The sequence below is a fragment of the Dermacentor andersoni genome, chromosome 8, assembly GCF_023375885.2.
Source record: "Dermacentor andersoni chromosome 8, qqDerAnde1_hic_scaffold, whole genome shotgun sequence".
Lineage (NCBI taxonomy): Eukaryota > Metazoa > Arthropoda > Arachnida > Ixodida > Ixodidae > Dermacentor > Dermacentor andersoni.
The window spans coordinates 116,074,898-116,098,884 of NC_092821.1; the positions used below are offsets into that span (position 1 = coordinate 116,074,898).

At 47.8% G+C, this 23,987-nt stretch overlaps 1 protein-coding gene across 1 annotated transcript in view; it reads right to left on the minus strand.

Annotated features, from left to right (window-relative positions):
* The window catches only part of LOC126529444 (fatty acid synthase-like), a 66,332-nt gene that overhangs the window by 39,950 nt on the left and 2,395 nt on the right, over positions 1–23,987 (minus strand). Inside the window, exons 2-7 of the mRNA XM_055069851.1 lie at positions 18,390–18,716; positions 16,585–16,785; positions 12,869–12,991; positions 7,522–7,755; positions 3,127–3,461; positions 1,191–1,583 (exon numbers count right to left, since the gene is read on the minus strand). Coding sequence (XP_054925826.1) covers positions 1,191–1,583; positions 3,127–3,461; positions 7,522–7,755; positions 12,869–12,991; positions 16,585–16,785; positions 18,390–18,716 — 1,613 coding nt within the window. The remainder of the gene's footprint in view (positions 1–1,190; positions 1,584–3,126; positions 3,462–7,521; positions 7,756–12,868; positions 12,992–16,584; positions 16,786–18,389; positions 18,717–23,987) is intronic.

Consider the following 23,987-nt stretch of genomic DNA (forward strand, 5'->3'; position numbering starts at 1 on the left):
GTGAGAGAAGCATCCATGCCCTGAAGGGGCAGCGCAAGACGACGAAGACAGAAAGCAGGAAAGACAGAGGACAGCGCTGAGACAGTGATATCTGTCTTTGTCCTCTTGCGCTGTCCCTTCAAGATGCTCAACCAGTACCAACTTGCCCAAATGTCGATTCTTCCAAAGCATGCGTGCGATCGTGGCTTAATTGTTAGCAAGGTTTGGGTACGGGTTAGTTGGTATTCCATGGTATCAAACATCAGTTACAGCGCATACATAGACGAGGGACAAAAAGGACGACGAAGACAAGCGCTTGTCTTCGTCGTCCTTTTTGTCCTTCGTCTATGTATGCGTTGTAAGTGACGATTAATTGTTAGAGCAGCCGGATCCTGCGATTGACAGCACAGGTTTGGTTCCCACATCTGAATCACGTTATTTTTTTAAAGCTAGGCGAGAAAGGACCCTAAATACCTAGAGCAAAGTGCAAAAAAGGAGGCAAAAATGCTTTGCATTAAAACACCGGATATCGGTGAAGAAAAAAAATTAAGTAAACCAGGGAACGGACCTCAATAACATTGCCTTCGTGGAGACTGCAAAAGAAAATGGTGCTAAACATATTGAGTTATAGAGGCATAAGAAATGCACGCTAGACACAAAAAGCAAAACAAAGGAAATCAAGACAACGCAGTGTTACAACAATTAAAGAAGAAATCTGCGATTTCTTAGTTTTTTGCAACTTCCGCGTTCGCATGGGTATTGTGCTCGAGTTAACGTACATGGAGCGTCATTTCTTTGGCGACGATTAAGTCTGACACAGGAGAGCCGCCGGCAATAACGAGTCAACACAGATTTTGGATAAAAATTGCCGGTTTGACACCCCTTATTTAAACCAAGACTCGGGAATGCATTCAAGAAACTTTCCGTTTTTTTACGTACACAGTGCACCCTAGAGTATAGATATGATGTTTGCTGGCACATACGTATAATACCATTGATTGTATTTAACGCAGGCCAGTATCGATCTGCTACGATGACCATACACCTACCCACGCTACCAGTGTGCGTTTTTCCACTGAACATTCCGTCACGTAGAAGGACGTTGCGTTTCACATTACTCATCACCCGCTATGGCCTTTTGAACGCAAATTTATAGGTGTTCTTGATGCGTTGCATATTGCAGACAATGCGTCGAAAGCTCGCAAGCTCACCTGAATTGCTGTGATAGAAACAAGGACATTCGCCACGGTTTCCGGGCCGCGTGGTTCCACGCTTGTCACCAGGTCGATGAGGTCGAGGCCGAAGTTCCTCGCCAGCAGGTCGTGCGATGTCTGGATGGAGCGGGCGAACACGTCGAACTGCATCATCTGCCTTGCCATGCCATTCCACTGGCAGCCCATGCCGGTGAATACAAACCACAGCGGTCTCTTCGCTGGGAGGACCTTCTCGACGACCTTGATGACGGTCTCCTGTGAGCCGTCCACGGGAATCAAGGCGTAGCCACGGAACGGGAACTGCTTTACGCCGGGCTGCCCTACTCGGTTCAAGAGGGCGTATGCGGAATCGGGGTAGGGTCCGTCGGCTTCGAGCCTGTCCAGAGTTTTCTGTCATGCAAATAGAGTTTTAAAAAATGTTAGGCTTGACGCCCCTACACAAATCTTCTGTAATTTGAAAGCAGAGTATGCTGTGGTGGTGTTCTCATTCTTATACGTAGTAGTCACGTTTACATTGGAGTTCGCGCCACATCAACCCGTGGATGTCAGGTCACAGCACAACTGCGATCAAGAAGGCATTGCAATGATCGTTCAGTTACAACAGAATTTAAGAAAACTGCCGTGCGCCGTCACTTTGCCATCGAAGATGCCATTTTTCAACCTTCTCACAATGGCCATAAGGAATAGCGAAACGACGTGATATACGGAAGAAGGATCCTGATTTTCGGCAGTTGGCTATATTTCCATAATGACGGTGGCGCGGTGAGTAGATGTTAGTTTCTAATGTGCAGGACAAAAAAAAATGGAGGACGCTTAAACTTCCCCTTCAAGAGTGGAACGCGATAGCGTCGCCGTCGACCCGCCAAGGGGTGTAAGACAATGCGCTACGGCGCAGCGATGACTTACGAGGCACCCCGCATCGGACTTTTCACCCACCAATCACGCGGTGAACGCCGAAGAACGCAGCGTTCGGCGCGGCAAACGTGCGCCTGAGCAGGCGGAACGAACCAAATAACTCGATGTCTCGGAGGGACAAACGATCTACGCGAGCCAAACGTCGGCATCGGCACAGACAGCCCGGCCGTGACGCGCCATGAAGGCGGACGCGATCATGGGGCTGACACCTCGATGGGATCGGATCACCCTCTATCTCGCTTGGGAGCACCACGCAGACGCATGACTCCTCGCCAACAGCACGGCACACATCGCAGGGGACGCTTTCCCACCAGACGCGCTACGGCGCAGCGATCCCGTCAGAGGCGTCCCGCATCGGACGCTGCACCTAGGAATCGCGCTGTGAGAGGAAAGAGGATCTGCGTCGCCTAAACACGAGGGTTCGAGTAACGCAGGCTGGAAGTTGGAAGGGGAGAGAGCGAGAAAACTTATTAAACGCAAGGGTATTGGGGCATCCTCGCACTGGTCCCCGCACGGCCCCATTGCGCTCAAACGAGACGAAAGGGAGAAGCGGGCGAGTGGCGCGCCACCTGTCGGGGCAGCGCCGTACATTGCGAGGAGGGGGTCTTCTGTGTTTGCCGCAAGATGGCTCTGCCTCTGCGCCAAACGCAGAAGAAATGTAGCGGAAACGAACTTCGCTACTCGTTTAACTGCGACTGCTGTAATTTACATGCTCGTAATTACCGATATACACCGCAGTATAACTTTCTACGGCACGTTTCTAAGGCAACACCGCATTCACTAGAGGCCATTTTGCCGCGCTTTGAACCATCGAACTCATGGCTGAGTGGTAGCGTCTCCGCCTCACACTCGGGAGACGCTGGTTCGATTCCCACCTAGCCCAGCTTGCAAGTTGTTTTTATTTATGAATTGCCTTCCGGGATTTTTCGCTCACGGCCAACGCCGCGGATGCCGACGACACCGGCTTTTCTGCGACACGAGCTCCTTAACGCTTTCGCGTTAAAAAGGTTTCCCGGGCAGACCACAAGACCTGAGTACGAGTGACACCCACTCTCAACGACTCTTCACTCCTTCCAGCCATGAGAACAAGCCTGGGCAGCTCAGGCTTTTCCCGGGGCACGGTGTCCACCTGTGGTCCCGGGTTTGACTCCAGAATGGCGTGAACGTTGGTCCCACCGAATCCGAACGCGTTGATGCCAACCAGACCACCATCGAAGGGCGTCAGCTTGGAGATCACCTCGATGCTTCCGTCGTGAAGGCACGGAATGATAGGGTTAGGATCCTCGAAGTGCAAGTTTGGCGGGATCATTCCTGTCTCCATGAGGATAATCACCTTGGAAATCGTGTTGATTGCTGCGAACAACAAATAAGAAAACAGCATGAACCAACTAGGTACCGTATTCTCGGATAAAGAAAGTGAAAAGAGTTAGATATTGTAGAAAGAGAGACGAGATACATGTGACGTTTGACTTCAGGGTATAAGCAAGAAAACCGAAATTCCACTATGACTGACTTCGAAAACCAATTTATTAATTAAAAACAGAGGGGCAGTTTGCGGTCGCATAAAATAATTATGTTATTTTTTTCTTTCGTTCTTTCGGTGGGCTGAGTGGTGGTGGTCGGGTTGGGACTGGGGCTCGTATATAACTAGTATTTTATCAGGCTGCACAAATCTTTGAAAGATTGCATGCGGCCGATAACGTAAGTGCGACATTTTACGACATCATTGCGACATCATTGCTTGCATGATAGAGCATACCGGTAAATTTGATGATGATGAAAATACTATTTTCAGCCCACAAGTGATAATTGCGAAATTGAAGCAGCTCAAAGGAGCAAACATTACAAGGTCAGTGTCAAACTACAAGTTAGCCACAGTTATCATTATCGCGGTTGAAAAGCACATTGCAACGAAAGATTGAAGTATGGCGTGCGCCGAAAGGACAGCCGTAAAAGCTCAAAGCGGATCAGAATTTTTAAATGAAATATTTAGCTCACGTGGTGCTAGTCACAAATATTCCTGATGTCGGAAGACGTTTTCATAAAGACCGCGGGGATATTTTACAAGGCCCTACAGCCACCACTATTGTCCCTGCCCACTATAGCAACGGCACTTCTTAATTCAGCAATTACTTAGCACCTTTGCTAACTCTGCACCCATTATGTAGGCCTCTCGCAAGCATTTACGCTGCTGCTGCAAGGTTTAAGCGGCATGCATTTGCTCATCTATAGCTGGAGGCCGTTTCGGGATCTGTCGCTTTTCACGCCCAGCAAGGAAAAACTCCTAAAAGCTCGTCTTAGACGTCCATACCACGTGAGCATGCAAATGGTTAATGTGAAAATGACAAATTCTGACAGAAGACGAAAGACGTTAGCACGTGTTTTCTCGGAACGGTGTTCTTTGCAGTTGACTTATACGTTACTTCAGTTCGCAACACTTTTGCAGCGCATGGAGGGCATTTAATATGATTATCGTGGGAAGCGTCGTCCTGCAACAAGGAAACCTGAAGACTGCGCGGCGCCCCTCCATCGCGTATCTAAGAGCATTCGTCGATCAAGACGCAACAGGAACGATATGAATCTCTAAAGTAACAAAGGACTGCGAGCATACCCTTCACCTAATGCGACGTATTACAGCATCGCAGTTGGGCATGGGAGAAACCAGGGAAATCTTGAAGCAGCCATTACTTCAAGTGCAATGTACGGTTACAGCTACCGCAACTTGGCATCAATAGAAGCAGAACATATTGAAAAATTGCATCGGAATGGCATGCGAATAATTACAGCTTTGCTTATGCACACGTAACTGAAAGACCAGTACATAAACAGGAATTCAAATACGCCGAGGTAACTGCATTTTCACATGCCTCAGGTGCTTAAGGCAGCCGATAACATTTTTTTAAATAAATGCGTTACATAAAACGAAAAATTGTCATTCACCAGAAAGCAGCACCAAACTCCAAAGGAAACCTAAACGGGTTTCTCAGAAAGAAAGTTCTGCAGTTGAGGAAGACGTTAAAAATTTAATGAAATCGGACATAACCAAAATTTATGGCCAATATCATTATATTATATCATTATATCATTAAAATTATATTATATATTATATCATCATTATGTAAATATGAAGTGATTTCAATGAGAAAGGTCGTCAAAAGGATGGAAAATTCGGCCAGCACTCTCCCTGTGTGCTTATTTCTTTGTCCTCATCGTTCGCGCTGCCCGTTCCCTTGAAGAACTGTAGGTAAAGTGAAGATTGAGACAAAGCGCTCAACTGGCAAACAAGAGAACCTTCATTGCCTACAAATCTAGAAGTGGACTGGTTTTCTTCAGGGCTGTGCTTCCCGCTGCTACTTACTGACGAAGAGAAGTCTTGACGAAACGCTGGCACAATGATGCGGCTCTTGTTAGATCACAGTTGCTCACATCCTGAAACTTGCCCTATTTGGGACGGGAGCTATATTGGTTGCTTGGTATATTGGTTGAGACATTTGTATGGCAACTGATGAAGTTCAACTCTCGCCAGAATAGCGCTCGCTGTATGTGTGGCCGGTGGTACTGCGATGATCAGCTTTATACTGCGCTAATATCGCATCACCGCAAATGTGTCTGTAATTGGTCATCGAACCCTCCCACATGAAAGCTTAAATTGAATACGTTTCCACAAGTTTTTTTATATAATTCTCATGAAACACATGCGTATCCCATATTCATTCTACATTACTTTAGCGAGCATCGTAGCGAGAACATAAGACTCTAGGAAACATAAGGAATGCTGAAGTAGGCATACATATATGTTTGTGAAAGCCACCTATACTTCTAAATTCCGACATAAACCATCCCAGGACGACTGCTGGTAATAATGAAATTACCATACAAGTAATTTAGCAACGCACCGTGTTGTCATCGCTGAAACGCGTCATGTATATGGCGTGCATTGTAGCCGGGCTCCTCTCTCGGGCTTCCCTCGTAAGACCCCTTAAACTTCGTAAAATAGTTCCACGCTTTGAAGAATGCCGCCTCCTCCTCGCGTGCTCTGGCCGAGGCCGACGCCGCGTCGCTATTGGCCTAGCAGCATCACGTGGGCCCTCGCGCCGTGCACCAGCGCCATTTTTGCTCGAGAAGTGACTACGGAGTGGCGAGGAGCGCACGTTGGCGCCTTTGCAACGCTCGAGCAGTGTAGGCGGCGCCACGGTCGAGGAGGGAGAGTGAAAGAGAGGAGAAACGAGGAGGAGTGAAGGCGGAGGAGCAGAGTGTCGCTACTTTACGAATTTTAAGGGGCTTTATACTCTCGGGGCGCACTGTGCCATCTAGCGGTGCCGCCTCGAAGTCCACGCCTGGCGCGTGTGTTTTACATGTCCAGGCAAGATTGTCGAAATATATAGGACGTGTGATAGATTTCGCTGCACGCACGACAAAATTTCAAATAATTATTTTTCAGATCAGCAGCGGCCACACCCAGTGGCCCATAAGCAGTGAGCCAAGCTGGCCTCAAAGTGGTTGGCTACAAACAAACAGGACAGTGGGTAAATCTCCCCCCACCCCAAAATGCTAATGACAATAAAAAAATGGCTATGGCTTAGCTAAGATTAAGCCCAGTATGCGAAGCATACTAACCTTTATTTTAGTTGTTGAACCACTGTTTAGCCTGGTGAACTGCTATATTTGGTTCGGCTAATTGAAGAAACAACTCATGCGTTACTCTGCTTCGCCTTCAAGAGTGAAACGCGACAGCGCTCCCGTCGACCCGCCACGGGGTGTAAGACAATGGGCTACGGCGCAGCGACTACGCACCCCTCATTGGACGCGGTGAGCGTCGAGCAACGCAGCGTTCGGCGCGGCAACGAAATGTGCGCCTGAGCAAGCGACGCACGCCTGAGCCTTAGAAACAGCTCGTTTCTAAGGCAACACCGCAGTCACTAGAGGCGCTTTTGTACCGCTTCGAAGCATCGTACTCGTGGCTCAGTGGTAGCGTCTCCGTCTCACACTCCGGAGACCCTGGTTCGATTCCCACCAAGCCCATCTTGCAAGAGTTGAGCCAAAGCCACCTAGAAAAAGCGCAGCTGCTTATATACCGCCGCGACGCCGCGAGCGACGGCGCGAGTTGGAGCCCCGTTTCTCCTCTGTCGTGACGTCACGGTGTCACGTGGTATTGAAAGCGACACCGCCGCGCCTGAGGAGTGGGTTGAGCTCTAGTAATATGCTTCGCATAAAAATAACATTGACTGTTGCAACTTCACCACAAGGTCACCAATGGTACACACGGTTCGTATTCTGCACACGTGCGTAGGCTCTCAGTACGACTAAGGCATGGCCTTGGAGATTTGTTTCCGTTACTCAAATTGAGCCGTCGTCGCGCGTGTGTAACGTGAACAGCACTTACTGCATAGTTTATAAAGAAACTCTGTCTTACAGGAGGCGGTTTCCGCATGGCCCGCGTTGCTCTTGACCGCGCCAATTTTTAGGGGCCTCTTCCGCTCCGGAACACAGAAGAATCTGCTGAGCGCCGCCAGCTCCTGAGGGTCTCCCGTCTTAGTTCCGGTGCCGTGGGTTTCGACGTAGGTGACCTTCAGTGGGTCGACGTTGGCGCCGGCGTACACTTCGCGAAGCAGCTCCTCCTGCCTCCTGCTCGACGGAACTGTGATCCCTGCGACATTCACACAGCCATTTGATGCTACATCTTCCCAACGCCCCCTATGAGCATCGTAAAACCATCCTCGGAAGAGCGTCAATTGTGATATGCGGACTACGCCGTCTTCATTAGGTAAGTAGTGTGGAATCTTCTTAAACGTAACCTCAAGGGAACGACTGAATATGGTCATATTCACAGGAGTTCTGTTTCCTGAGAGGTGCGGCGCTATATAACACGCAGCCTCTTAATGCTGTTACATCATCATCATCATCATCAGCCTGGTTACGCCCACTGCAGGGCAAAGGCCTCTCCCATACTTCTCCAACAACCCCGGTCATGTACTAATTGCGGCCATGCCGTCCCTGCAAACTTCTTAATCTCATCCGCCCACCTAACTTTCTGCCGCCCCCTGCTACGCTTCCCTTCCCTTGGGATCCAGTCCGTAACCCTTAATGACCATCGGTTATCTTCCCTCCTCATTACATGTCCTGCCCATGCCCATTTCTTTTTCTTGATTTCAACTAAGATGTCATTAACTCGCGTTTGTTCCCTCACCCAATCTGCTCTTTTCTTATCCCTTAACGTTACACCTATCATTCTTCTTTCCATAGCTCGTTGCGTCGTCCTCAATTTGAGTAGAACCCTTTTCGTAAGCCTCCAGGTTTCTGCCCCGTAGGTGAGTACTGGTAAGACACAGCTATTATACACTTTTCTCTTGAGGGATAATGGCAACCTGCTGTTCATGATCTGAGAATGCCTGCCAAACGCACCCCAGCCCATTCTTATTCTTCTGATTATTTCCGTCTCATGATCCGGATCCGCCGTCACTACCTGCCCTAAGTAGATGTATTCCCTTACGACTTCCAGTGCCTCGCTGCCTATTGTAAATTGCTGTTCTCTTCCGAGACTGTTAAACATTACTTTAGTTTTCTGCAGATTAATTTTTAGACCCACTCTTCTGCTTTGCCTCTCCAGGTCAGTGAGCATGCATTGCAATTGATCCCCTGAGTTACTAAGCAAGGCAATATCATCAGCGAATCGCAAGTTACTAAGGTATTCTCCATTAATTTTTATCCCCAATTCTTCCCAATCCAGGTCTCTGAATACCTCCTGTAAACACGCTGTGAATAGCATTGGAGAGATCGTATCTCCCTGCCTGACGCCTTTCTTTATTGGGATTTTGTTGCTTTCTTTATGGAGGACTACGGTGGCTGTGGAGCCGCTATAGATATTTTTCAGTATTTTTACATACGGCTCGTCTACACCCTGATTCCTTAATGCCTCCATGACTGCTGAGGTTTCGACAGAATCAAACGCTTTCTCATAATCAATGAAAGCTATATATAAGGGTTGGTTATATTCCGCACATTTCTCTATCACCTGATTGATAGTGTGAATATGATCTATTGTTGAGTAGCCTTTACGGAATCCTGCCTGGTCCTTTGCTTGACAGAAGTCTAAGGTGTTCCTGATTCTATTTGCGATTACCTTAGTAAATATTTTGTAGGCAACGGACAGTAAGCTGATCGGTCTATAATTTTTCAAGTCTTTGGCGTCCCCTTTCTTATGGATTAGGATTATGTTAGCGTTCTTCCAAGATTCCGGTACGCTCGACGTCATGAGGCATTGCGTATACAGGGTGGCCAGTTTCTCTAGAACAATCTGCCCACCATCCTTCAACAAATCTGCTGTTACCTGATCCTCCCCAGCTGCCTTCCCCCTTTGCATTTCTCCCAAGGCTTTCTTTACTTCTTCCGGCGTTACCTTTGGGACTTCGAATTCCTCTAGACTATTTTCTCTTCCATTATCGTCGTGGGTGCCACTGGTACTGTATAAATCTCTATAGAACTCCTCAGCCACTTGAACTATCTCATCCATATTAGTAATGATATTGCCGGCTTTGTCTCTTAACGCATACATCTGATTCTTGCCAATTCCTAGTTTCTTCTTCACTGTTTTTAGGCTTCTGCCGTTCCTGAGAGCATGTTCAATTCTATCCATATTATACTTCCTTATGTCGGCTGTCTTACGCTTGTTGATTAACTTTGAAAGTTCTGCCAGTTCTATTCTAGCTGTAGGGTTAGAGGCTTTCATACATTGGCGTTTCTTGATCAGATCTTTCGTCGCCTGCGATAGTTTACTGGTATCCTGCCTAATCGAGTTACCACCGACTTCCATTGCACACTTCCTAATGATGCCCACAAGATTGTCGTTCATTGCTTCAACACTAAGGTCCTCTTCCTGAGTCAAAGCCGAATACCTGTTCTGTAGCTTGATCTGGAATTCCTCTATTTTCCCTCTTACCGCTAACTCATTGATCGGCTTCTTATGTACCAGTTTCTTCCGTTCCCTCCTCAGGTCTAGGCTAATTCGAGTTCTTACCATCCTGTGGTCACTGCAGCGCACCTTGCCGAGCACGTCCACATCTTGTATGATGCCAGGGTTAGCGCAGAGTATGAGGTCTATTTCATTTCTAGTCTCACCGTTCGGGCTCCTCCACGTCCACTTTCGGCTATCCCGCTTGCGGAAGAAAGTATTCATTATCCTCATATTAGTCTGTTCCGCAAACTCGACTAATAACTCCCCCCTGCTATTCCTAGTGCCTATGCCATATTCCCCCACTGCCTTGTCTCCAGCCTGCTTCTTGCCTACCTTGGCATTAAAGTCGCCCATTAGTATAGTGTATTTGGTTTTCACTCTACCCATCGCCGATTCCACGTCTTCATAGAAGCATTCGACTTCCTGGTCATCATGACTGGATGTAGGGGCGTAGACCTGTACAATCTTCATCTTGTACCTCTTATTAAGTTTAACAACAAGACCTGCCACCCTCTCGTTAATGCTATAGAATTCCTGTATGTTACCAGCTATATTCTTATTAATCAGGAATCCGACTCCTAGTTCTCTTCTTTCCTCTAGGCCGCGGTAGCACAGGACGTGCCCGCTTTTTAGCACTGTATATGCTTCTTTTGGCCTCCTAACTTCACTGAGCCCTATTATATCCCATTTACTGCCCTCTAATTCCTCCAATAGCACTGCTAGACTCGCCTCACTAGATAACGTTCTAGCGTTAAACGTTGCCAGGTTCATATTCCAATGGCGGCCTGTCCGGAGCCAGTGATTCTTAGCACCCTCTGCAGCGTCGCAGGTCTGACCGCCGCCGTGGTCAGTAGCTTCGCAGCTGCTGGGGACTGAGGGCCGGGGTTTGATTGTTGTGTTCATATAGGAGGTTGTGGCCAAGTACTGCACCAGGGTGGCCAATCCTGCTCTGGTGAGGGAGTGCGTTACCGGTTCTGGTCACCGGGATCAGGCCACACTCCAGGCCTGTTTGTGCAATTTTATCAACACGCGGATTTTTTTTTTTTTTTTTTTTTTTTTTTTAATCCGGTGGAAAATTGCCGGCACCGGGATTCGAACCACGGACCTCTTGCACGCGAGGCGGGTGTTCTACCTCTACGCCACCGCTGCACCGCTGTTACATATGTTAAGTATAAAGACGTGAATGCAGCTGGATGTTCCTGTCCCGTGTTTTAAGGGTTCTCGACAGCTATTGTATCCACTAGGCTTCACTAGGTTCGGTTTTGATGTATCAAGGCACAAATATAGCTCTTACTGCTACATTCGGGGGCAGCGTAATATGTGGGCGGGCAGGAAGAGTCCAAGTTATCAAACTGCATGCGGTAAACCGCCTGAAATTTCGCTTGTCCTTTAGTTGTTATATATATATATATATATATATATATATATATATGAATCGAAGCAGAACATATTGAAAAATTACATCGGAATGGCATGCGAATCATTACAGCTCTGCTTATGCACACGTAACTGAAAGACCAGTACATACACAGGAATTCAAATATGCCGAGGTAACTGCATTTTCACATGCCTCAAGTGCTTAAGGCAGCCGATAACATTTTTTTTAATAAATGTGTTACATAAAACGAAAAATTGTCATTCACCAGAAAGCAGCACCAAACTCCAAAGGAAACCTAAACGGGTTTCTCAGAAAGAAAGTTCCGCAGTTGAGGAAGACGTTAGAAATTAAATGAAATCGGACATAACCAAAATTTATCGCCAACTTCATTATATTATATCATTATATCATTAAAATTATATTATATGTTATATCATCATTATATAAATATGAAGTGATTTCAATGAGAAAGGTCGTCAAAAGAATGGGAAATTGCAGCGAAAGATTGAAGTATGGCGTGCGCCGATAGGAAAGCCGTAAAAGCTCAAAGCGGATCAGAATTTCGAAATGATTCGGTTTTGATGTATCAAGGCACAAATATAGCTCTTACTGCTACATTCGGGGGCAGCGTAATATGTGGTCGGGCAGGAAGAGTCACGCACGCACGCACGCACACACACACACACACGCACACGCACACGCACACGCACGCACGCACGCACGCACACACACACACACGCACGCACGCGCGCACGCACGCACACACGCACACGCACACACGCACACGCACACACACACCCACCCACACACACACACACACACACACACACACACACACACACACACACACACACACACACACACACACACACACACACACACACACACACACACACACACACACACACACACACACACACACACACACACACACACACACACACACACACACACACACACACACACACACACACACACACACACACACACACACACACACACACACACACACACACACACACACACACACACACACACACACACACACACACACACACACACACACACACACACACACACACACACACACACACACACACACACACACACACACACACACACACACACACACACACACACACACACACACACACACACACACACACACACACACACACACACACACACACACACACACACACACACACACACACACATATAGGGAGCAACTGAGGTGGCCGATGTGTGTTGATCACAACCAAACTAAGAAAATGTATTGGCGTCATTGCAGACAATAGATGAAGACGATACAAAAATAATGAAAATGAAGAAATCATACGTGATTTTATTTTGAGCCTTAATTGGAGTTTAGGACTGAAAGGCTAAAGGAAAATGATGGTCGAATAAAGAACGCAAAAAAGTTCGCCTCACCTTCAACCTTGTAGCCGTCTGCGTTGCCCCTGATGTTAATCAACTTGGCATAGAACCTCAGTGCTTTCGAAGCCGGCTGAAGAAACATGGCCCCTATGGTTTCGCTTCTCGCATAGCCGTCCGCTGCGCAAAAAGATGCATGGTGATTTAAAGATCTCTTGAAACGAATGGCTCGTGTTTATGCGTTCAGCTCAGGCGCGAGAAAGGAAATAAAATAGTTACAACCAGGTAAATAGCAAGTACTGACCACTAGAGCGTGCGCCCACCCACCACAATAACCGGCTAACCACGTGACGTTTGTTTCACACGATTAGGGGTAAGTAAAGCGATGTCCTTTCATACCCGTCCACGCGTTTCACTCCGGCGCGGATCTTGAGCAGAACCTCAAAAATTATAATTCTACGGCAAGCGTCTTGGAACTCATCCGCCAATCAGTTTCCTATGCGATGCACGGACAATTCCATCCACCAATCTAATATAATAAGTAATTAGTAGTATAAATAAGACCCTCTCGCCCAATATTAGAAGCAAGATGAGAAGGCTGGTGCAAAGGTTATCACGTTATGTTCTAGACATATACCGGCAGCCTCGGCTAACGTTGTTCAAGGTGTTGAAAGAAAAAAAATATATTCGAAAAACACAGTGCAAGGTGCTATTTTCAGACATGTGGTGTTCGGTCTTGCTGTCTCGGACGACCGAACACGGTAGGTCTTAGCTGGGACACCCTATGTAGTGCACATGCTTCTGCGACTCTGACACGTGTTTCGGCGATCTGTCAAAAAAAAAAGCAACTAATGCAACAAGTCTTGCTATATCTCCTAAAGCAAGTGCACCAAAAACTGTAAGGCTGTGGCTAGAGCAACGTCAGTGGTCTGCCTGCAACTTTGTTTACGGGAACGTTCAACGAATTCGGTAATGTTCTTATGGAAGTACGACCGATGTTTCTCATTGGTTTTATTGCCATATTATATGGCCACTCCAGGCACATTTCCGCCGCCGCCGTGACGTTCCATATAATGTCCGAGTGCGATAACACCGTGGCCTCACTCCGTGTACTGTAGGTGTGAGTGAAAGTGTGCGAAGGAGAGCCGAGAATAGTGGTTAGATCTCGCGCGCGTAAGGGAGGAAGACGGGAACCAAGCGTGTCGTCTTCCATCGCGCACAAGGCACGAAGGGGGGGGGGGGGGGCGGTCAGTCTACTCCGGCGGCGGCTGCGTATACCGCGGCCTAGCGAGTTCGATCTTGAAAGCAATCTGCCATGGGGACAGAGTGCGCAGAGTGCTGATAGCTTTGTGTTCGCTGTGTTCTCGAGCGCTTAGTTCGCGTGGAAGCGAGAGGCAGCACGAAGGTCAATTCGCTCACTGCTGTTGCCACGCTTCCTCACTCAAGAGTTTTGACAGCGATTTCGCGATTTCATCGAGTTGAGTTCGTGTTTGCTTCTCCACGCGTGACACTATCCTTGTCAGTTTAATCAGTGAGAGAATATTTTCAAGTGTGCACACCCTGCAAAACTACTTTGCTTACTTCGTATGCCTATCTACTAACCTGCTATCGCAATCGATGCATCGCCTTTCGAACGAAACTCCGACTATCTTCCGTGCTTGACATTAGGTTAACTTCGCCATGAGCACGCTGAACAGCTAAATACACGTTTCACTCGCGTCAACGCTTATGCGGTGTGGGTTTGGGTGCAGTGTGCCTGAGTCGGCACAGACCGAGCGTGAGTATGAGCGGGCCCGAGAGAGAAAATGTGGGGACTTTGGTTCCTTGAATCAGCAGTACGGAGAAGTTTCTTAGCGCGTGCTGTATGCGCTTGTCCCTAAAGCGTGCCGGCATTGCGCAGCAGGGTCGAGTTTGTTTACGCTGGGACGCTGGCTGTCGGCGGGGTGAAACATGTGAAGCAGCGGACGCTGACGCCCCATTTGGTGATCGCTGTGCCGGGCCTACCGTCTCGCCCCTGCGGCGCTCGTGCTCACTCGTGCCGGATCATAGCTTTCTCGCGCCTTACGCCGATGTACTTCGAAACTAACATCACAGATGTTTCCGTGGGAGCAGTAGGGACCGTAGTAGAGATCAGGCCGCAAATATTTAAAATGTAGAAGACAGAGCGCCTTCGCAACCGCGATTGAACGCGAGTGGCTAAAAGACAGCCGACGACACCCGACGCCCCTGCAACCGCTATGAGAATACGTCGCGCTACCTTAACGCCTTTACGCTAACCTAACTTAACCTAACGTTAACCTAACCTTAACCTAACCAAACGTGGCAGAGACGCAGCGACAATAATCCACACGGCGTAACCGGTGTGAGAATACGCCGCGGCACCCTAACGCCGTTTACGCTAACCTAACCTAACCTAACATAACGTTAACCTAATGTTAACCTAACCAAACGTGGCACAGACGCAAGGACAATAATCTACACGGCATAACCGCTGTGAGAATACGCCGCGCCACCCTAACGCATTTCACGCTAACCTATACCTCACCTAAACCTAAGCTAACCTAACCTAATGGGGGCGAGACACAACACCAATAATCCTCACGGCGGCACATCAGGCAATGGCGTTCATTCGCGGTCGCAAAGGCGCTGTGCGTTTATTTCAATCAAAGGGAACTACTCACAAATGCTCCTGAAGCTCCGGAAGTTCCTCGGAAAATGCCACGCCCCACTGTACTTACTAGCAATTGTAAATATATCCTCCCCCCCCCCCTCCGGCACCTGGAAACGTTCGGAGCTCGCGCGTGAGAGAAGACTGCGCGCTTCCTCTCTAGATTGAGCTGCGGTCATCGGCTCCCCTCGCAAGGTTTCACTCGCACATACAGGGTGGGGCGCGCGGCGGCGCTGTGACTGCCTTGGATTTTATGCGGAACATCACGGTGACGGCGACGGCGGAAATGCTCTTGGAATCTCCATATAGATGCTATCGTAATGAAAAGAGGGCGAGAAGGCTTGCTTGCAGTCGCAGACACGTGCCTGCATCTCGCACAAGCAACGTGCCGCGGACGAAATGGCAGCACCTTCTGCGCAGGAGAGAGGGTGAGGGCGAGAACGCTGCATGCCCCGCTCGCAATAGCATGTGCGGCTTTGGCGTAGAGTATGCGGTTGAAGGTTTGTTCCATTTGTGGCCATCTTTAGAAGCCGTTTGACAATTACAGCTTCGGGCGCTAACATGGGAGTGCAATCGCAACGCTCTTCTGCATCATTACGCCGCCACGCTTTGATTAAAAAAAGAAAACAGCTAGCGGAAGCGAATATTACCAGTATATTTCAACACTTTGCTCGTCTGAATCCAAGCAAGCTCAAGGTCGCTTCATTAGGTGCATGAGAAAGCTCGAGTACGCTTTCTTTTATGCAGAAAAAACTTTTTACCGAGCTTTCTGGCAGGCTGCTCTCATGCCACCTTGTTTAGATAGCCCAGTAATCTGCATCTTTGTTTAATTCGATGCTGTCTTCACGAAGCGGTCCTTGCGGGCTTCGTAAGAACTGGACCTCACAGTAGCCGCTATCGTTCTCGACCCCGACGCTGTCGTGGGGAAGCTTCCGCTTTGCTGTCTTTGTCAGAACTGGAGTAAGATGTAACAGGACCGCGGTCCGTTTGGTCCATATTCTGGTGTCTACGAAAATGTTTAGAACAGAGGCCATCCAGGCCCCGAATGACCAAGAACGAGACCCGTGGAGTAAGCACAATAAATATAAAGCAAGCTAAAGCTCACCGTTGGCGTTGAATGTTTTGCTTTTTCCATCTCGTGCCAGCATGCCAAATCGGAACTCACTCAGTGTGGTGAGCGGATTGAGCGTGATATGGGAGCCCCCAACAATGGCCGCCTCGCATTCACCACAGCGAAGCGACTGCAGTGCTAGGTTCAATGCTGCCATGGTCGAGGAGGATGACGTGTCGATCGTCAAGCTTGGTCCTGGTTTAGAAACAGAGAGAAGTTTTATTTAAAAAATCATCAGTCCTTAATGATTTCTTCGGGTGCCAAATCATTTTCTGCCACAGCAGTCCGAACGAGACAGATGCTCCCCAGAGAATAGAGGCTCGAAGCGGTCAACGTTTAATCGAACAAGCGATGTCACCTCAGATTGGAGCCATTGTTTTGAAAAAAAAAAGACTTGCCTTTGTCACATGTCGAAGACAAGTGCCACTGCCGAAGTGTTTGGCCCCAGGCTAAGACATCAGTTGTTCGAGTGCTGTTATTTAACGCACCGGCAGTTAATTACTTCCCTGACTTCTCTCAATGACCAAACGTTGCGCGCAACTCCGGAGTCCTGTGCGAAGTCGCCCAACTATACAGAATAAAGTGCGTCGACACGATTACTGCAACTACGAAGGCACTACAGCGGTGGCGAAGACGTCAGCGGTGGTGGCGGCACAATATCAGCGACAGTGATTTATTTGGGTGATATCAAGAGAGCGAATATCCGTTTTTACATGAAAAAAGTCGCAGTTACCGATCGGAATAGCAAATTAGTGGACAGCTATACGAAGTTTACCAGCCTTATAAACTTGTAGGCCTGAGCATAATAACTAGATAACAAGCATGTTGTCACGCGCGCAAAATCAAACATGAACAAATCTCGCTCGATGACCGCGGAAACTCGCTATAAGAACACTGGAGTGAGGAACCGCGGCAGCAGCAGCGAGCGAATTGACCTTGGTGCTGCGTCTCGCATCAACGCGAACTAAGCAGCGAAGACACAGCGTGAGGCGGACTGTCTCCGTCGCAGATGGCTTTCAAGATAGCGCGGCCAGGGCGGGCGCGCATGGCCACCCGGGCCGACCAGAGTATAACGCGGCCCCCTCCCTCTGCTATTGTTTGTTGCATGAAGCGCCTTCACCGTCACATTTGCCTGTTGGTGCAACAATTTTGCAGTCGTTATTGTTTTCGTAAGAGCTACATGCACAGTGAGGGAATGGGTATCAACGTTGAGGTTTGTATTTTCGGTGGGTAGCCGCATATCCTCGATCGGAAATGACCGGCCTTCAAGGAGGGTGACTTGTTGTCGTGTGACAAGATTAGACCAAGAAGGGGATGATACCATTTAGTCTATTTGCCTACTATACTTTAACGGCTGTGGAAACATTTATTATTCGTTGCTGTTTTTTGTTCACGTTTACACATTAACGTTATGAAGCTTCTTTTTCTAAAAGATTAATGTCACTCCACGCTATTATTTCTTTTAATTAAAAATTCGGTGTCTTGTCCCTTGTCCAGAAATTTACGTTCTGTCGCTTCAATTCAGCAAGTTAACACTCAGCGTTTCGGTCACTCAATCCCTCACTCGGTCGATCAATTGATCAATCAGTCAACCAATCAATCAATCAAATAATCAATCGATCAATCAATCTGTGAGTAAGATATTGCTATGGCAATGACTAATATATTACAGCGAATATTATGACGAATACATGGCTAATATACAGTACATTTGCCACGTATATAACTAATCAATCAAACCAATACGTGCGACACAAAAGAAGTTAAGTTGCTCTGTGCTTTTTAGGGCAGTCCCATACCGCAAAAGTCGAGGCAGTAGGAGACCCGGTTCGAGAACATATGCAGCGCTGCTCCGGTCACAATGTAGCCGTCGATCGTGGCCGAGTCACTGCCAAACACACTCCACGTCTCGGATAGTCCGCAGCCTACGAAGACGCCGATCTTGCGTCCTCGCAACGTCGCCGGATCGTAGCCGGCATCTACGATGGCTTCGTACGAACATTCTATAAGAAGACGCAGCTGAGGGTCCATGACCTGCACTTGCTTAGGTGGCACTCCGAAGAAGCTTGCGTCGAAGCGCGACAAGTCTTTGATGGTTCCCATTCTCTCGGGCAATCCGAGGAAACCTGCAAAGGGGCAAGTTGCGCGCATTTACAAAAGTAAGCTTCTTTTTATTCTTCTTTTATTTTATTTACCCTACAGGCCCATCGGGCATTACATATGGGGGTATACATATTTAGCACAATGAACACTAAAAATCACATGCACACAACAATGAAAATAGCGGTGCTAACAACATTTGCATAAACAATCTTGTATTCTGTGAATGAATTGTATACATAGAATTCGTCCGGAAAGGTGGCAATACAAAAAAGAAAAAAAAATGTTTACAGAAAGGGATACAGCAATTTGGACATGCAGAAACTGAAGCGTGGGATGATTTATTTGATACATCATAACAAAAAAAACTGAAGAACACCGTAATGAAATTTAGAAGGAGACTTGTCATTTGCAGATGTCAAAACTACCGAACCTTTTTGAGGTTATGTCAATGGCTTTTGGTAAGCGATAAGAATTGGTTTTTTCCTTCTGAAAATTTATCAGCACTTTCTTCTTCAGCCACAGATCTCGGCAACCGTTTCCACTGCTGGATTTCCAAATGCAGAAATGAAAAACGAAGTAGGTCGGTGTGGGCAAGTGGTTAACGAACTCTAAAAGAGCTGTCCAAGTGTGCAAACGTTGCAGCTGCCGTCGTTATTATTGAGGTAGTGTAAGGTGTAGGGTTGTGATATATCTTGTGAAAGAATATTAAACGGGGCGCCTTCTTACATATTTCTAGTGTTGCAAGTTCGAGGCTGTCTTTCATTTTATCTAGACTTGAATAGGAAAACTTATCCGATACAATGAACCTGGCAGCTTCGTTTTGTAACGATTCAAGCCTTATGATGAGATATGCTTTGACAAAGGTTCCAAATAACGGAACAGCAGTCAAATTTGGATCGAACTCTTGAGTTGTAGGCAGAAGTTTTGTGTCCTCATCAGCTTGGCGAAATGTGCGTCGGAGGAGGCCAAGAGTCCGATTTGATTTTCCCAATAGCCGAGTAGGAGGCAATTCCCTGGCTTGTGAATCATAATAATTTTGGCTTCTTTCCTATCTCCCTTACTTCATGTGTCGGAAAGGTCCTCGAACACGTCCTCACACGCTTACACAGAGATATAAACGACAACGACCTCTTCCCCAATACCATGGTTGGCTTCCGCCCGAAACTTTCTGCTCAAGATATCATGATTCAGCTCAAGCACCAAATTATCAATGGTGATAAAAGCTCCAGGCTGGACACCAGAGCCATCTTCGGGCTAGACCCAACCAAGGCCTTCGATAACGTCACACATGAGGCCATACTGAACCAACTGGCACAACTCGAGGTTGGACATTGAACATATAACTACGTGAAGAATTTTCTTACAGGTCGCACAGCCACCATTACCATCGGAGGGTTGCAGTTGCCAATTAATCACTTCGGCAGCAAAGGCACGCCGCAAGGATCAGTTCTGTCCCCTTTTCTGCTTAACGTGGCCTTGCTCGGACTACCACCTGCATTAGCTAGCATCTCCAACCTCAAGCATAGCCTCTACGCAGACGATATCTCCCTGTGGGTCACCGCGGGCAGCGACCGGAGACATCCAGAACCCTCTGCAGCAAGCCACCAACGCGGTCATAGCATACGTAGAACTGCGCCGCCTGGCATGCTTCCCACAGAAATCGGAGCCCCTTCTGTACAAGCCTGATTGGGGAGGTCGATGTCCAGACCCTCACCCGCCCGAGATAGAACTCCACCTGCACCATCAACGCATACCTACTGTACCTAGCCTCCGTATCCTTGGCTTACGCATCCAACAAAACGGCAGAAACACGAAGATACTCAAGCAGTTAGACACTCATGTACACCAAACCACTCGCGTCATAGCACGCATCGCAAATCGACATCACGGCATGAAAGAACACAACCTTATACGCCTGGTAACCACCTACGCCCTGAGCAGGATCACCTATGTCGCCCCGTACCTCAGCCTCAATGCAACTGACAAGCTCAAGCTCAATACCATCATCAAGAGGGCCTGTAAACAAGCCCTACATCTTCCGATCACCACCTCTAACGGGAAACTGGACGCCCTCGGCATTCATAACACCATAGACGAGCTTATTGAAGCGCACCGTATTAGCCAATACGAACGACTCGCCAACTCCACCACCGGCAGGCGCATTCTAGGCCCCCTAGGCATAACCTACACCACCCAATTCGGACCAAAAGTACCCATCCCTCCAAACATGCGCGCTCAGCTAGTTATCCCGCCCATACCTCGCAATATGCAACCTGAACACAAGCCGGAGCGACGCGCAGAAAGAGCTAAACAACTACAAACGCGCTACGACCAAGTCGCTGACGTAGCCTACGTGGACACAGCGGAATACCCCAACCAAACCATGACGGCGGTCGTCTCAGTCGCGTGCTCGCAGTACCACCTCGCCGCGGCCGCATCAATGCTCACAACGCAACCCGAAGAAGCAAAAGAAACGGCCATCGCTTTGGCCTACGCGGTTACCAATGCGCATTGCATCATCAGCGATTCAAAAACGGCCATTCGCAACTACACAAGAGGACTGATAGCGCCCCAAGCGCAGAAGATACTCTGTGGCACTCCTCCCTCAAGGCAACGCCACGTCTAGGTCATCTGGGCCCCTGGTCACTCGGGTCTGGCTGGAAACGAAGCCACCCACGATGCCGCCCGAGCTCTCGCACACCGGGCACATGACCCCTCACCTGAGTCTTCCGATCCCGACCAGCCCTCTGTTCTGCATTGCGGTCACGCGCGGGACCGAATGGTCACGTTAAGAGAAATTCTCCTCCACTACCGCAGAGAGCGCTTACGCTACCCCCCAGCACACAAAACACTGGATAAATATCAATCCACCACTTGGCGACTCATTCAGACGCGAACTTTCCGGAACCCCGTGCTTTACAACCGCATTTACCCCGATGCATACTGCCCACTCTGCAAAGCGTGCGAGGCCCGCGCTGACATCGATCACATTATCTGGCAATGCCCCAAAGCCTCACCCACCAACACCTACCGCACTAACACACGCAGCATAACTACGGCCGAGCAGTGGGAGACTTTGCTGCTCAGCTTGGACCCAGGGGAGCAGTTCTTGGCCATCCGAATGGTCGAAGATGCCGCCAGAAAGCAAGGACTGGCCGCCGTCTGAGGAAGGGGGGGACTAGGAGTTAGTCTCCCGACCCCCGCCACCCCTGAACCCCATCAAGGACATAATAACGTTATATATATATATATATCCCAATAGCCAGTCAATATGTGTGTTCCAAGTCAGATTAGAAGTTAAATGAACACCTAAATATTTAATGACTCAACTGGTTCAATAAGCTCACTGTTTATTGTGTAAGTGTGCGACGCAATATTATTACAAGTAGTGACCCGCTTCAACTTTGTCTTCTTAATATTAATATTCACCGGCCACTCAGGGCACCACTCATTCAATTTCTGCAAGTCATTATTAGAGTATTCGCAATAGCTACGGCCAGTACCACCACAATAAATAACGCGATCGTCAGCAAATAGATGAATTTTTAAGTTTATACCAATGTGAATATCGTTGATAAGAACGGAGAGCAACGTCGGCTCCAACACTGAGCCCTGGAACACACCAGACGTGACAGGCTCAAAGTCGGACACAACGCTTTCAGCCAATACCGCTTGGCGCCTATTGCATAAATACTATTTAACCCAGTCAATGACTTCATTTTCTATTTGAAGAAGACTCATTTTATATATCAAACGTTTATGGCCCACCCTGTCAAAGGATTTTTCAAAGTCAATGAAGACTGCGTCAGTTTGTGTTCATGCAGGTTGGTGTGAATTTCAGTAGTTAGCTCGAAAAGCTGTGTCTCACGAGAGCGTCCCCGTTGAAAACCATGTTGGTTTGTAAATAGAATTCCATAATTCGAGATCACAAAATGTCTTGCAACAGCTTGCAAGTGATAGATGTCAAGGATGTTGGATGAAAATTTGTCATTTCATTCTTATCGCCCGTTTTAAACATCGGCACCATGTGAGCAAGTTTGCATTCATCAGGGATTTGAGTCGGCTTACTCGGTGCGAGTCTACGTAATTCATTTTATTGTTATTCGCAAAAATTGCCGACAGCTTCCCTGCCCGAAGAGAGAAGGCTAAACATATGTTAGGTAGAATTCGCTAGTGCAGAAATTATAGAACGTTATACAACGTTCGGTAGGTGATAATTCTAGTATTTACAAGTGTTTGGAAAAGCCATTTTTATTCTACCTTGCCTTTCAGAAAATGAATGCCGGCAGGATTTGAACGGCTTAAGCGCGGATATATGTTGGAATTAGGAGATGAATATTTATTACGTCTTCTCTTAGGTGTACTTGCTAAGTGCTTGTATATTCAATGGCTCGGCAAATCATCGCTGTATGACAATTCAGGATTCTGGAAATGGAACATTTGCCTTCATCGTGTGACAAATAACGAGAGCCAGCTTCAATGCACCCTCCACAATTCAACGAAGCAACGTCCACTGGTTTTCGCACCCACGGATATCAAGAGGCGTACGGCTTTGAAACGGAAACTTTCACCGAGCCTCTATAGGCGGAGACGTGCGCTTCGAAACCCGAACTTCGAACACTAAACAACTGCTCATACCTTTCTTTCTTCGAATTTTCGACTGAAGTTTCTAAAAACTACGTCGCATTGCATTACAATGACTTGGGTTACTTCGGCATGTGCAATAAAACGTCTCTCATGAAAAAAATTGAAGCTCCACTATAAGTGCTGTTCGTCGAAGCTGATAAAGAAGCATCCTCGCCACTAATCAGCAACGGTGGTTGCTCCGTTCGCCATTGGATCCTCGCTTCAAGCGTCCGAATTGAAATTGTGCGGGTGAAGTGGCGCACGCATGTCCAGTCGAAAATGAAGGACTAATGTGGTCGGTGAGTCGACGGTCAGGAGTTACGTTTGTTACGTGCGCCGTTGTCGAACCTTTGCCGCCGCACGCATCGTATTTTCGCACGGCATAGTCTATTTCGCGTCTTCACTCTTGCGCGCGTGTTTTGTGTAAGACAACCTGCCTTGGATGGACTTTGCCGAGCTGTAAAATTTTCACTCTACAAATGGCAATAACTGCCCTAGCAGAAAGTTTTTGTTAACGTGTCGAAGCGCTTTATTCTTTATTTGTTTGTTTGTTTTTTTAGTACGACGTCTTCTCTCTTGCGCTCGTGTATTGTGTAAGAGAACCTGCCTTGGATGGACTTTACTGAGCTGTAAAATTTTCACTCCCCAAATGGCAATAACTGCCCCAG